This window comes from Cyclopterus lumpus, chromosome 18, assembly GCF_009769545.1.
Source record: "Cyclopterus lumpus isolate fCycLum1 chromosome 18, fCycLum1.pri, whole genome shotgun sequence".
Lineage (NCBI taxonomy): Eukaryota > Metazoa > Chordata > Actinopteri > Perciformes > Cyclopteridae > Cyclopterus > Cyclopterus lumpus.
Window position 1 is genome coordinate 14323682 of NC_046983.1, and position 14004 is coordinate 14337685.

The window sequence follows — 14004 nt, forward strand, 5'->3', positions numbered from 1 at the left end:
CCTGCAACTCCAAGGTAAAAGTCTTGTGGCTTTAAAGAGAGCCAGTCAGAAAGGACTGTCTGACAGCAAGGTAAAGCATTGGAAATATTCTAAATATGGTGTACACTGATGTACGGATGTAGTTTATTTTAAGTGATTCTTTTAAATACATCCACAGCAGTGTATTACTTTTCTCTCGTGCTGGTACTTCCATCTGTTTCTCCAAACTCCATCTACTGTAGTAATACCCTGACTATGGAGAAGTACCTCATATTACCACCCTTCAAAACAACCAAACAATCGCTTTAACAACTTAAAGGCAGAGAAAGGTCAAAGTGTCTGAAATGCCCACCGCCATCTTGATACTTTGTATGACAGTCCCCAACCTGGCTAATTGGAAAGAACCATGATACTAATGGACGGTAACTGAAGTGTCTTTTGTCCTCAGAACCTTAGTGACATATGACAAACTGTCCTCATTAACGAGTTGTCCTGCACTCTTATATCTGGCCTCGTTACACTTGCTCAACTATATTGTGGTTAACGATGCAGCTGTCCATAATTCACTGAACTTTGTCATTTCAAAAGCCTTTGTCATGTTCTACAAAGATCACACCGCACTCCATTTGACTGATTATTTGTACATTTTATTGAGTAAAATAATATAATTCCAATAAGAGTATCTTGTAATATGTTCTTCAAATGACGTGAAGTGTTTTATCAATCTCAGGTTTGGTTGGAATGATTAGAGCTGTGGTGTCTTTCACTTACACATTTAAGTATTCATGTCAAAAAAGAAGAACAAAGTAATCTTCAATTAAAATCATGCATTTTCTGTCTAGAGAGACTTCCACGGGAAATACTGTTCTAACTACACACTAGATAAATATTACAGCCCAGATGATTTGGTGGCAGGCAGATATTAGCTCAGATATCACTGTCTGTTTATATATTGTCCATAATGGTTGAGAAATGAAGAGCTTGTGTAGAAACAGTGTCGCTATTACACACTTTGTCCAACAGAGAGCACTGACAAGAAAAAACAGTAACTTTATCACTAGCACTGATGATAGCATATTGTGTACAGGTGCACTAAAGAAGAGCTGATCTCCAGTAGTGGAAGAAGTAGATCCTTTAAAAATACTCCATTACAAGTAAAAGTCCTGGATGGAAAATGTTACTTAAAAGGGTAACGTACGTATTTATCAAGTATATCAAACAGTACTTGAGTAAATGTACTTACATTCCACCACTGTTGATCTGATTGAAACAACCCTCTGGCTGTTCAATCAGTTTAAATCTCTGTTAGTTCACCCCATAGATATTCCACAAAATACGAAATATAACTATAAAAATAAAATCATTCCTGTTTATTGACCTATACCCCCTTGCTCTCGTTGCTCCAAATGTTTTTTTAATTTTTTTAATTATAATGAGGCGAAGGATAAATCAATTGGAAGCAGTAAAAGTTGGAGGTTTCCCTGAAGACAACAGCTGACCTATTGTCAATATAAAAATACCACTTTTATACCTTTGTTTAAAGTTGTTAGAATTATAATTCCTGAATCACAGCAGCGTGTATAAAACTGATATCAGCAGAAAAACTCAAGCAGCAGCACTTCCTGCAAAGATATCTCACTGCACTTAGTGAAAGTCCGACTGTCTCCTATTTTTATACGAACATTCAACCAGTATGAGAAACATCTAGTAGACTACACAGAATAAATGGTACATTTAGAACGTGACCGAACTCAGCAAGCTGTCTTCACATGTTCTCCTTCTTGGGTTCTGGAGGGTTGAGGCGTCCTGTATGGTCCACACAGACAGGTACACCTGCTAACAAAAGGGGTCGCCCTCATCCCTCATCCCGGTTAGCCCCAGGCGAGCAAAGTCTTCAAACACAAAGTCATCGGCCTGAGACGAAGTGCTACAAAGAGAAAGAACGTCCTACGATTACTATAAGAGGGACACTCAACCAGGAAGGATCCACTCGTATGCCGATGATAGTGCCGTTTATCAATTGAGAGAGTTTTGGTGTGAGTTGCCGAATGTTGGAGATAGTAGCTGAAGAGATGTCTGCTTTTTCTCTAATATCGGGGAAATAAATGGCACTTGGCTTGTGGGGCTCAAAGTGCCAAAAAAAAGACACACAAATTATGATACTGTTGTTTAAGATTAAGACACACTTACTTCATCTCAAACTCTATGAGGTTTGTATCCACAGGAGCATCAGCCTCTGGAGCGACTAAAAACAAGAACACATTAAGTGATTAAATGACACTCTAATCCTCCCAGCTCACACAGCTGCACTACTAACTGTTATGATGTGTGTGTGTGTGTGTGTGTGTGTGTGTGTGTGTGTGTGTGTGTGTGTGTGAGACCTACCTGGCTGTGGTTGGGAGCTGGATTGGTCTGAAGGTTTGGGATGCATCAGGACAAAGGGAAGTTCCACGGCTACATCACTACAACAACAAAAAAAAAACCTTGTTACCACCCACCATATATCTTTAATATTCTACTCTTTAACTTTTAATAAAGAGTTAAAATATCACTCCACTTATTTAACAAAACAGTCCTGTAACTCTTCAAAAAATGTCAACATTCAAATTGATGCAGCAGAACCAGAGACCTCTTTTTTTATTCTACACAATCTTCCTCATTGTCAAAGCATGGCGCCTACATTACCCACAAAGCCTGAGCGGGTTCACCTACCCTCCACGAGACACCACCAGTTTAACTTTGACTCTGTAGGAAACCAGGATCCCCATCATCTCCTTGTTGGTCCCTTCTTTCACTCTGCAGGACACATTTAAACAGGTGTGAGAGAAACAATGGACGCACATGTTCGGCAGTGAACATATCCATGACGTAGTAGACCCTTTTCTGACAGATAAAGGTGTGTGTATTTGTGTGTGTACATGGTGCTGGATGCAAGGTTGGTGTCTTCATGCTTCAGCTTTCCATCCAGGGCCAGGCCTCTCTTTTCCCTGTTGGTACCCAGCATGGGGGTCAGAGTGTAGACCTGGCAGGAGGTGGAGCTCGGAGAGACCTGGTCACTGAGATTGGGGGTGAGGGTAAAGGTCAGGGATAGAGGAGCAAAATGGGAACGTGATTAATTAAATACCTGAGGAGGCTGGTAAGATATGTTGGTGGTATATAATTCAATGTTCAGTTGTGAATAATGTAGTGTCATCTACAGACTAATGCAAGCAATACTTATTTACTTTACTAATATTGATTGTAAAGAGGACAAGACCTCAAATGTATCCCTGTGGAACCCCGTTGGTGATGTTGAGACTGCTAACATACTTGAGAGGGTTAGATGGCATGGTTGGATTCTTAAAGGGGTCTACTGGACAAAGACCCAGGGGCCCGAACTGTCAGGGGCCCCCTTGGCCATCACCTACAACATGTCAATTGTCCTAACCAGGAAGAGTCTCCAGACGACCACAGAGAAACACAAGAAAACTACAAAGAGACAGCTGCAAAGAGACACAGAGAGACCAAACAAGCTGTAAAGAGACATACAATGACTACAAAGAGTCAAAAACCACAGAGAGATGCGTAACGGCTACAAATAGACACGAAACATAAACCATGACTGAAATCACCACTATTGCCGCCTGGCCCCTGTAGTGGAAGTCCCCCGATACGCCGGAAACTTCGCTCATTTCAACCTGTGCCAAGAATCCCAATTTCAGAGTTCCAATGAAATGAAGAGGATAACGTTATAGAAAAAAAGACTCACTCTGCTTCCACCTGGGCCACTGGACACTTGTATTGGGCCGTGGAGAACAGACAGATGTCGGCATACTGACGAACTGAGAGACAGAGGGGAGAGTTACTTTAGTAGTTCCTTTAGCCCTCATCTGTCTTCCATGTCAGCTCACAGTTGGATTGCAAATAACAATACGTTGTTGTCTCAAGTGGTGAACGAGTTCTTTCACTTGTGATAATTGAAACCGCAGTGTGAGGGTGTAGCGCAGACGGAGTTACCGGATATCTTCACCCTTTTCACGCTCTTGGTGGAGTTGTTGGTGACGTGGACGTTGACACTGATGGGCTCACCGTGGTAGTACAGCTGGAGAGAAAACAAGGCTTAGCAGTGTGTGTGTGTGTGTGTGTGTGTCCCAGTCATCAATGTCTGCGAGCATGTCACCTCCTTATCTAGCGAGGCCTCAAGGTGCAGAGATCTGTCGGACATCAGGAAGCTGCGACTGGTCTCCATCATCGGCTGTGGACCCGGCTTCTCTGGAGCATACTGGACCTTCCGGATCACCAGTTGCACAGAGTTCCTGCACACACACAGAGCAGGTTCACGTGCGGTTTCTTCGAGCGCCACACTGGGCAGGGTTGGTTTGGTTGTAGGTTTCAGGTAGTCTGAACGTGTCACACCTCTGGTGGATCTTCTCCTCCACAGTCTTAGCACAGAACGCTCGGAGCTCATAGTCCACGCCGCATGCCTTCCCCGTGTCCTCGGCGCCCGGCTGGAGGGTAACGGAGCAAGGCAGGTTCTGGGGGATCTGAAGGTCAAACAAGGTGAAATCCAAATGGCAGCTCGAGGGTGCATAGTAATATGAAACACCGGTACTACGGAAGCCCTGAGAGGACAGTTAGGAAGAAATATATATTTTCTGAAGCTGAACATAATTGTTTTCTCTCCTGTGTTTATGACTTGTTGTAATACTCATTTAAGCCACAAGAGGCTGAAGTGCACCACTACTCCGTGTTCCAAGTGAGTTTTAATCTCTCCACACATGGTGCACGTGACACATTACGGCCATGTCTTTGTCCTGGCTACAAGTCAGCGGTAATCTGTTAGAGTGTCAGGGTGAAGCGGAGGTTCAGGTTGTGTTGGTGTTCTTACAGTGAAGTGGAAGGGGTAGGCATGCTGACCCAGCTTCTTCAGCAGTCGCTCCTGCAGCCGGCTCGGAGGTGTCTTTTTCTCCTGCAGAGGAGGGAAGGCCTGGAAGGTGCTGACATACAGGTCCTTGCGGAAGGAAAGGCCCAGGACGTCCAGGTCCTCCCGGCCGTAGCGGAATGCACAGGTCAGAGTCACAAACACTGAGGACGGACGACGGCATCGATGAAATGGATGGTCATTCAGTCACCGGGTGACTTTGTGTCCATCTTCATGTTTACCTACCTTTTCGATCTTTCAGATACTCTTGGTCTACGAGGAGCACTCCGTCTAGAGAACACACACGCACACACACGCACACACACGCGCACACACGCATACACACTTTTTGTTTGGGGCTGAAATGCTTTCTCTCCGCAGTGTGTATAATACTTAGGTCCCCAATTCAGGGGGCGCATTTCTAAACTAAACACATCTTAAAAGGGCTAACAAGGTTTGTTTCATTTCAGCCCCCTCCTTCCCCCTCAAATGTGAGATGGAGATTTTCTTTTGCCCAAATTTGGACACAACACGCGTGTCCTTTGCAGCCCTCAGCATCCCATGATCTAGTGTCAGCCAGAGTGTTGAAGTGAAATGCCACAGCTCTGAATCATGAACGTTGTTAGTTTGGTCACGCTAAACCTATTTATTGCCTTTGAGGAAAATACAGATTAAGCGAAAGCTAGTGTGGAGAAAATGTATCAATTTGTTGACCATACACATGTGTGTGTGTGTGTGTGCGTGTGTGTGTGTGTGGTCCTGACTTCGGGGACCCATTTCAGACTGAAGACCAGTTATTTGGGGAGGGCTTATGCAATTGGGTACAAAAGCTGTGTCCCCAATTAAGAAGAAGCCCTAAATCATACACCACTCTAAGGTCTGTTTGACTCTAAATGACCATAATCTACTAAATGATGTAGATGCTGTATTGAAGAAGACTTGAAACTAGAGATTGAGACCATAAACTCATGTTTACTGAGGAAATAAATCAAGAGAGAAGTAGAGTAATTGTATATAGACTTCTATACAACCAGGAGTCGCCCCCTGGTGGTCAGTAGAGAGAGTTTTAGAAAGATGTTCGTGCATTTAGACTCACCAACTGGATCTATGTGGTCTAAGTGATCAACAAAGTCTCGCTTCCCCAGATAAACTGTGAGCTGTGGAAAGAAAGAGAGCGATTAGGATAATCCAGGACAGGAGATGTTTGATAGAGGGAGAAATAATGAACACACACACACACACACACACACTACCTTGCAGTTGGGGCTGGACTTCTTAAAGACTCTGTAAAACGAGATAGAAAGCACATGTTGTAAACCGAGAATTTACAATCACAGGGTGTGTGTGAGAGTGTGTCACTCCAATTTGAGATTGATTTATTAATTTATTTATTGATATCAGCAACCTGCGCTGAGCCACACAAATTCAAAGCAGCGCTGTGACTGAAAACGCCCCTGACATCATTGAAGCTTCAAAGCGTTTCAGATGTTTGTGTATTCTGTGTCGTGGTTCGATCTCTCAGATCTCACAGCAGCCCAGTTTGAGATCTCTGCTACCGGCCCTTTAAGAAGACATGTGTCAGAGGGTCAGCGATGCTCACACCACTATGGGAGCTCGGCCTGGTGGCTTTTCAGATGGTCCGGTGTCGGTCGGCAACATTGGAGGAATATTCGAGGTTGAAACTTTCCATGGGAATAGACGGGAATAAAATAGAAGTACAGCCGGTATTTATCAAGTCCTATGCATTTTATCCAAAGCGACTTACAAATGTGGTCTCTGCATTTAACCCATCCTTAGGATCCTTAAGGAGCAGTGGGCTGCTGTGAACTGGGGGTTCAGTGTCTTGCTCAAGGACACTTCAACATGGATCTGTCGGGAGAGCGGGGATCCAACCGACCATTCTACCGCCCTGATATCAGAAGCAGACACCAAAGTCACACCGTCGAATAGAAATAAACAAACAAATCAACAATTTAAAGTTAAAGTTTAAATAAATAATGAGTTGACTCATTCAGCATTGTATTGAGCTCTCATTGATCACCAACAAAACATTCTAGGGCTGCAACTAATGATTATTTTAATAATCGATTAATCTGTCGATTATCTGTTCGATTAATCGGATAAAAAAAAGAAGAAAAAAAAAAAAGCAGCATTAATTTCCAACCCTTTATTCAACAGAACTGTGCAATAAAATGCACAGGTAACAGGTACCGTGAATTCAGAACTATAGAGCGCACCTATCTATAGGCCGCACCTGCTAATTTTTAAAAGGAAAAAAAATTGTACATAAATAAGACGCACTTGTCTATAAGCTTGTCTCGTTCCGCCGTTCACCACGGAATAAATAACCACTAGTTCTGCTTTATACTTGTTGTGAACATCCCATAAACGTCGGAACATCTAACGCCCTGGTGTCTGGGTTCATAAATTCACCCGTAGGCTCACACAGCTCGGGGAATTTCACCGACTCCGTCTCGATAACTTCCGCTTCCAGCGCTGCCGGAGCAGCAGCAGCATGCAGGCGGGCAGGAAGGGGGGGGAGAGGGGTGCGTGGCTTGTCTCCATAAAAACAGCCGTCCACCACCGGGGGAAATAAGTTAGTTCTCGCACAACATTACGGGTCTCTCCGATGGTCTTTGCTCTACCGGCTTTTTTTTTTTTTGGTCAGCTCCGCACTCAACTCAACTTCTTTTTTTTTTTTTTATACTCAAACATCTCCGCGTCTTATTGGGTGGCGTAATAATCGCGCGACACAACGAATCGATAATGCAATTCGTTGCCAACTATTTTAATAATCAATTTTAATCGATGTTATCGATTCGTTGTTGCAGCCCTAAAACATTCCCTTTGATCCCACTTCAAAATAAGACTCTCTCAGGCCTCAGTATCCTGTCCATGGACTCAGATTTACAGTGGTATGAAAAAGTTTGGGCACCCCTGATCATTTTCAAGATTTTCCTTTATGTATCATTGGTTGTTCGGAATAGCAATTTCAATTAAATATATCATATAGCAGACAAACACAGTGATATTTAAGAAGTGAAATTAAGTTTATAGGATTTACAGAAAGTGTGCAATAATTACTTAAAAAAAGTAGGCAGGTGCATAAATTTGGGCACCCCAACAGAAAAATTACATCAATATTTAGTAGATCCTCCTTTTGCAGAAATAACAGCCTCTAAACGCTTCCTATAGCTTCCAATGAGGGTCTGGATTCTGGTTGAAGGTATTTTTGACCATTCTTCTTCACAAAACATCTCCAGTTCAGTCCGGTTTGATGGTTTAAAACAGACCACAGATTTTCAATGATATTCAGGTCTGGGGACTGAGATGGCCATTCCAGAACGTTGTACTAGTTCCTCTGCATGAATGCTTTGGTAGAATTTGAGCGGTGTTTAGGGTCCTTGTCTTGTTGAAGTATCCAGCCCGGCGCAACTTCAACTTTGTCACTGATTATTGAACATTGTTTGCAAGAATCTGCTTCAACTTTAACAAGATTGCCAGTACCTGCACTGGCCACACAGCCCCACAGCATGATGGAACCACCACCACATTTAACTGTGGGTAGCAAGTGTTTGTCTTGGAATGGTGTGTTCTTCTTCCGCCATGCATACCGCCCCTTGTTATGTCCAAATAACTCAATTTTAGTTTCATCAGTCCACAGCACCTTATTCCAAAATGAAGCTGGCTTGTCCAAATGTGCTTTAGCATACCTCAAGCGACTCTTTTTGTGGTATGGGCGCAGAAAAGGCTTCTGCCGCATTCCTCTCCCATACAGCATCTCCTTGTGCAAAGTGCACTGAATAGTTGAACGATGCACAGTGACACCATCTGCAGCAAGATCATGTTGTAGGTCTTTGGAGCTGGAGTTGGACTGTTCTCACCATCCTTCGCCTCTGCTTACCTGAGATTGTTTTTGGCCTGCCACTACAGGCCTTAACTAGAACTGTGACTGTGGTCTTCCATTTCCTCACTATATTCCTCACAGTGGAAACTGACAGCTGAAATCGCTGAGCTAGCTTTTTGTATCCTTCCCCTAAACCATGATCTTCAGAGAAGATGCAAAGAGGAGAACAACTTGCAACTGGCCACCTTAAATACCCTTTCTCATGATTGGCTTCACCTGTGTATGTAGGTCAAGGGTCAATGAGCTTACCAAACAAATTTGGTGTTCCAATAATTAGTGCTAAAGGTATTCAAATAAATAAAACAACAAGGATGCCCAAATTTATGCACCTGCCTACTTTTGTTTAAGTAATTATTGTACACTTTCTGTAAATCCTATAAACTTAATTTCACTTCTTAAATATCACTGTGTTTGTCTGCTATATGATATATTTAATTGAAATTGCTGTTCCGAACAACCAATGATACATAAAGGAAAATCTTTAAAATGATCAGGGGTGCCCAAACTTTTTCATACCACTGTATATGATCATGTTGTGCGGAATTTCCAAAATACTGTAGTCTAGCTGTTGGTAGCTAAGAGTTGCATTGTGGGCATTCTCTGAAGCCATCGGCTATCGGTCTGAGGCCGATTTAGCATCTTGGCCGATATTTGTGGGGTTCCGTGAAGCCACAGTATATACGGGCCAAGACCTCCTATATAAATATAAATATAAATATATATGCCAAATACACATGACTAACACAGGGACAGTATTTGTCAATGTAGCGTTGCCTGCGTTTCAAAGTAAACAAGGGAAGCATCAAGGCCTGCTTAGTGTCTTAGGTGGACATCAACAAGCTGTTAGTTTAGGCTCTCATTACACTCCAATATACACTAAAGGCCCTGTATAACCACGTCACATTTCCTGTCTCTCACACACACACACACACACACACACACACACACACACACACACACACACACACACACACACACACAGGCGTAAACAGAAAAGAGAGCACCTCGAGACAGCAGCAGCGGTGGCTAACAGCACAATGAACTGTAGGACAGGGAGTTCACCATAAACAACAACTTTATGCTCAAAACTGATACTGTGTGTGTGTCTGTGTTTCTGTGTGTGTGTGTGTGGCAGAGCAGATCCAACGACAGCGTGGTGCTTGTGGCCCAATTAGATTACAGCACACAGCGTGGAACAGTCCTGATCCTGAGGGACACATCAATCATCACAATGGAAAAATTGCAATAGCACTTAACGAAAGGACAATGGGAGAAACCGTTTGGAGGGGAACACACTCGAGGAACCATTCAGGACTCGTTTTGAGGAAATCTCCACCCTCCGATCCTCTGATAGCATCAACAAGGCAAGATTGTTTGCCATTTAAACGGGCTTCATGCAACACGGACATCCTGACCAACTCTCTTATACTGCGCAGCACAACGGTTCACTGGATCGTGTTTCTGAAGACATTTGAGGGGAGAAACAGGCGATGCAGACACAGAAACTTTGCATAAGTTTGAGGTTGAGGATTCAGATACAGGTCGATGGTCAGGCAACCTCGGCGAGCTGCATCCATTATGCGACTCGGAGGCTGGGATCTCCCGCTCTTCACAGAAAACAGAAAGCATCTGTCGACTTCACGCACGTCCAGTGGATGTCCACCTTAAGCCCTGTGAGCTCTGCGTACATTTGTTTGTTGCAGGGTAATTAAGATGTGCGCTGGTGCTTGTTTTGGTAAATCTGAGTTGCTGGGAGCAACAGAGGAGGGCCATGTACCTAGCCCTGGGGAATGCACGTCATGTCGATTCTCGCATGTTATCAATGCACCCGAGAAGTTAGCATGTTCTCAACAAAGCACCCGAATGAGTGTGTATGAACAGCTTCACTCATGTCGCAACCTCACGTCCAAATCAAGTAGAACCGGGGTTGAACGTTGGGGGAATTGGAGCTGAGAAGGGAAGAGGGTAAAGGCTATATTCAGAAAATGTAGCCGGCGGTCACCAGTAATGTGTATGCCGGTAATTATTTGATGCCAATGTGTATACAACCACAAAAGCACGACACTGTGGCTTTGTCGTTTGCATTATTGCAGAAGCTGTTGTCGAGACCTTTCAGGAGGCCACGTGAGCTTGAAGTTTATGCCCACTGCAGCAGTTTTGGGAACATTAGCAGAAATGTGCTGCCGTTTACAATCTGAGGATGGAAAACGGGGGCAAAGAACAAAATCCACATCCTGATCATCAAGAGAAATGTCCATTACTTCCTGGGAAGAGGATATGTGAACCCCTTCCTGTCAACCCCTTATCCTACAGGCAACAGAAAACATGTAATCATCATAAAACTCAACTCAGCCAGGCATGAAGCCACTGAGGTCAGCACTGAGGACAGGATACAACAACCCACAAGATGGAATTGCATGAAAGCCAAATCATCAAATAGAGATTTGAAAGGTTTGGAAATTATCTAACTGCCAGGCAGCGTTTGACCTTCAAAGATTTCTCTTTGTTTATGTTAATGTTTTTTTTTACCCCAAACCCCGATACAAATAAACTAAAATTATAAACATGGTTGCTAAATGAATGGTTGCTCTCCATCTGGGAAGAGGGATCCTCCTCTGTTGCTCTCCTGAAGGATTCTTCACTTTTTTCCCTGTGACAGGGTTTTTCCTGATCCGATGTGAGGTCAAAGGTCAGGGATGTCGTATGTGTACAGATTGTAAAGCTCTCTGATGATAATTTGTGATTTTGGGCTATACCAAATAAACCGAATTGATATATCAAAAACTAACCCAAAAATAATTTCATGTTTTCACGTTATAGGATATGTAAAAAAAATGTCAAGCTTACTTTAAAACAACTTAAAAACAACAGCCAGTCCTGCAAAAATGTATCGGAAGATAATATGAGGCTACCAGTAGTCAGTACTCCCTTATATTGTTTTACAACATTTGTATTGTTTTTGAAAATCAAGTAACTCATGAAAAATAGTCTGTCAGATTTACGTATAATTCTCAGTGTCCGATATATATTTAATAAACGTTTAAACGACCGGTTTGTAGGAATGCAGCGACATCTAGTGGCGACATAGAAGAAGACACCGTCACAGAAACCTGTCAAATTGTCCTTCGTCTCCGCCGTGTGGCTCTCGTGTGTTTATACCGGAGACTTTCTCGTTGACAGCTATGTACGAGACCGTGAGATAGCAGCAGAGTAGCGACGTTATGAGCCACTTCTGTCCGGTTTGAACTAAAGTTCGACGTCTTGCTGTGGGGCGTGTAGCCCGAGGCGGCCCGTACGTGTCTTAAATAGTCAGCCACGTAAAAGACACAACGAGTATTGGCCTATTTAGGAGGCAGACACGACGTTGTTTCTGCTCCGGTGCTCGACGCGTTTCAAGGGGAAGTTACGCCAGACCCGCTTTACTAAACCGACGCTTTTTTAACGGTAACAGCTGCATCCTGTACGCGGCCGCACGGGACTTTACACCTTTTCGGATGTTTGGCATCCACTCTTCAATTCGGCATTAATTATCAATCAATATTTATTTATGTATAGTTTTTTTATTTTTTTAATCAAGTTAAAGTCCTCTCAAACCCAGAGAGCGACCGAGTCACGTGAACGTGTTTCGTAGAGTTATTCGCGCAGACAGCGATATAAAAACAACAGATTGAATTTGGCCCGGTCATTAGTTCCCTTTTTCTTCCTCCTCGCGAGTTAACGGAGCGGAGCCGCGTCTTCTCTTCCCGCAGAAACACACGAGCCAACGGGACGGTTCTCCTACCTGGTCCCCGCTTTGTCCCCCATCTCCTCGGTACTGTGTGGACAGTGGGTCTCGTTAGTACTGGTCTGGGGTCTGTGCTGGTCCCGTGTCCTGCTGCCGCTGCCGCTGCTTTTTGGAGTAATTCAGTTTCCGCAGTTTAGGGACAAAAACCACGCCTACATGTAATTTTGACGGACACCTTAATCACCAAATCTAGTGGTACACCTGCAAATCAGCATCCACAACACTGGTAGAAGTATTAATGTCAGTATTAAGAAACAGGCTATTCTACCTCAGTTGCACTTCTGAGGGAGGCTCATTGTACCTGCACCAGGTGGAAGACATGCTCAGGTCCTTAAGTCACGATGTCAAACTACTCCAAATAAGTTCTGTATTTATAATCTTTCTTAAATAAAAAATACAGAAGGGTTGTCAGCTTCAAGTCATAGTTATATCTACTGAATAGTGAGGGCTCCCAACCTAAGGGTTGGGCCCCTCCAAAGTGCCACAACATAGATCTATATGGTCCAAGGGGCATAAGATGAATAATGGCAGAGGTTCTAATCACAAATCTCTTTGGGGTTTTCCCGATTCTCTATTATCCGATTTTTTGAGTGAAGAATTTCACCAGTTATATGGGTTAAATTAACTCATCTGAGTCTTTCTCTGGTGGAACATCTATGTGAAACATCACACTGTGCCTGATGTGGACACTGTCTTTTTGTCTTGTCGTGTTTTTTTTCCTTCTTTTTTTTATTCAAACTTTATCTGAAAAGTAGAAACTACAGAAGAAAAGTCCAGTGAAGGAAAAAGACACCACACTATTTCCTTTTAAAGTATAGCCCAACAAATGGAAATACATATATGTGTGTGTGTATATATATATATATATATATATATATATATATATATATATATATATATATATATGTATATATACATCCATCCATCCATTTTCAATACCGCTTATCCTCATTAGGGTCGCGGGGGCGCTGGAGCCTATCCCAGCTGACATAGGGCGAAGGCAGGGGACACCCTGGACAGGCCGCCAGTCCATCGAGGGCAATGTATATATACATATATAATTCAATTTAAATTCAATTCAATTTATTTTGTATTGTCCAAAATCACAAATTTGCCTCAGAGGGCTTTACAATCTGTACAAAAATTCCCCAAAAACCCCTTTCATGGTGAAAAAACTGGATGAACCCTTCAGGAGAGCAACAGACGAGTATCCCTCTCCTCAGATGGACAGAAGTGCAATAGATATATGAACAGCATAGTTACGACACATTCAATACATTCGACTGAAATGATTCATATAATCAATAGGCATGATGAAAAAGCAGTAATGGTATTGGCAAAACTTATTGCAATACAACTAGCAATAGCAATGATAATAGCACTAGGTGTCAGGCAGGACCAAGGTCCAGATATAACTATAATCCATGTAAACCT

General features: G+C 43.0%; 1 protein-coding gene across 1 annotated transcript; it reads right to left on the reverse strand.

The window, feature by feature from the left end:
• Positions 1-604: 604 nt before the first annotated feature.
• Positions 605-12709, reverse strand: arrb2b (arrestin, beta 2b). The gene is made up of 14 exons (XM_034557537.1): positions 12568-12709; positions 6133-6163; positions 5976-6036; positions 5126-5170; positions 4847-5043; positions 4375-4502; positions 4139-4274; positions 3976-4060; positions 3728-3800; positions 2898-3035; positions 2692-2775; positions 2365-2441; positions 2170-2224; positions 605-1906 (listed from the first exon to the last, which is right to left on the reverse strand). Exons 1-14 carry the CDS (start codon positions 12588-12590, stop codon positions 1816-1818), a joined length of 1224 nt encoding a protein of 407 aa, XP_034413428.1. The 5' UTR covers positions 12591-12709; the 3' UTR covers positions 605-1815.
• Between the last annotated feature and the right edge of the window lie 1295 nt (positions 12710-14004).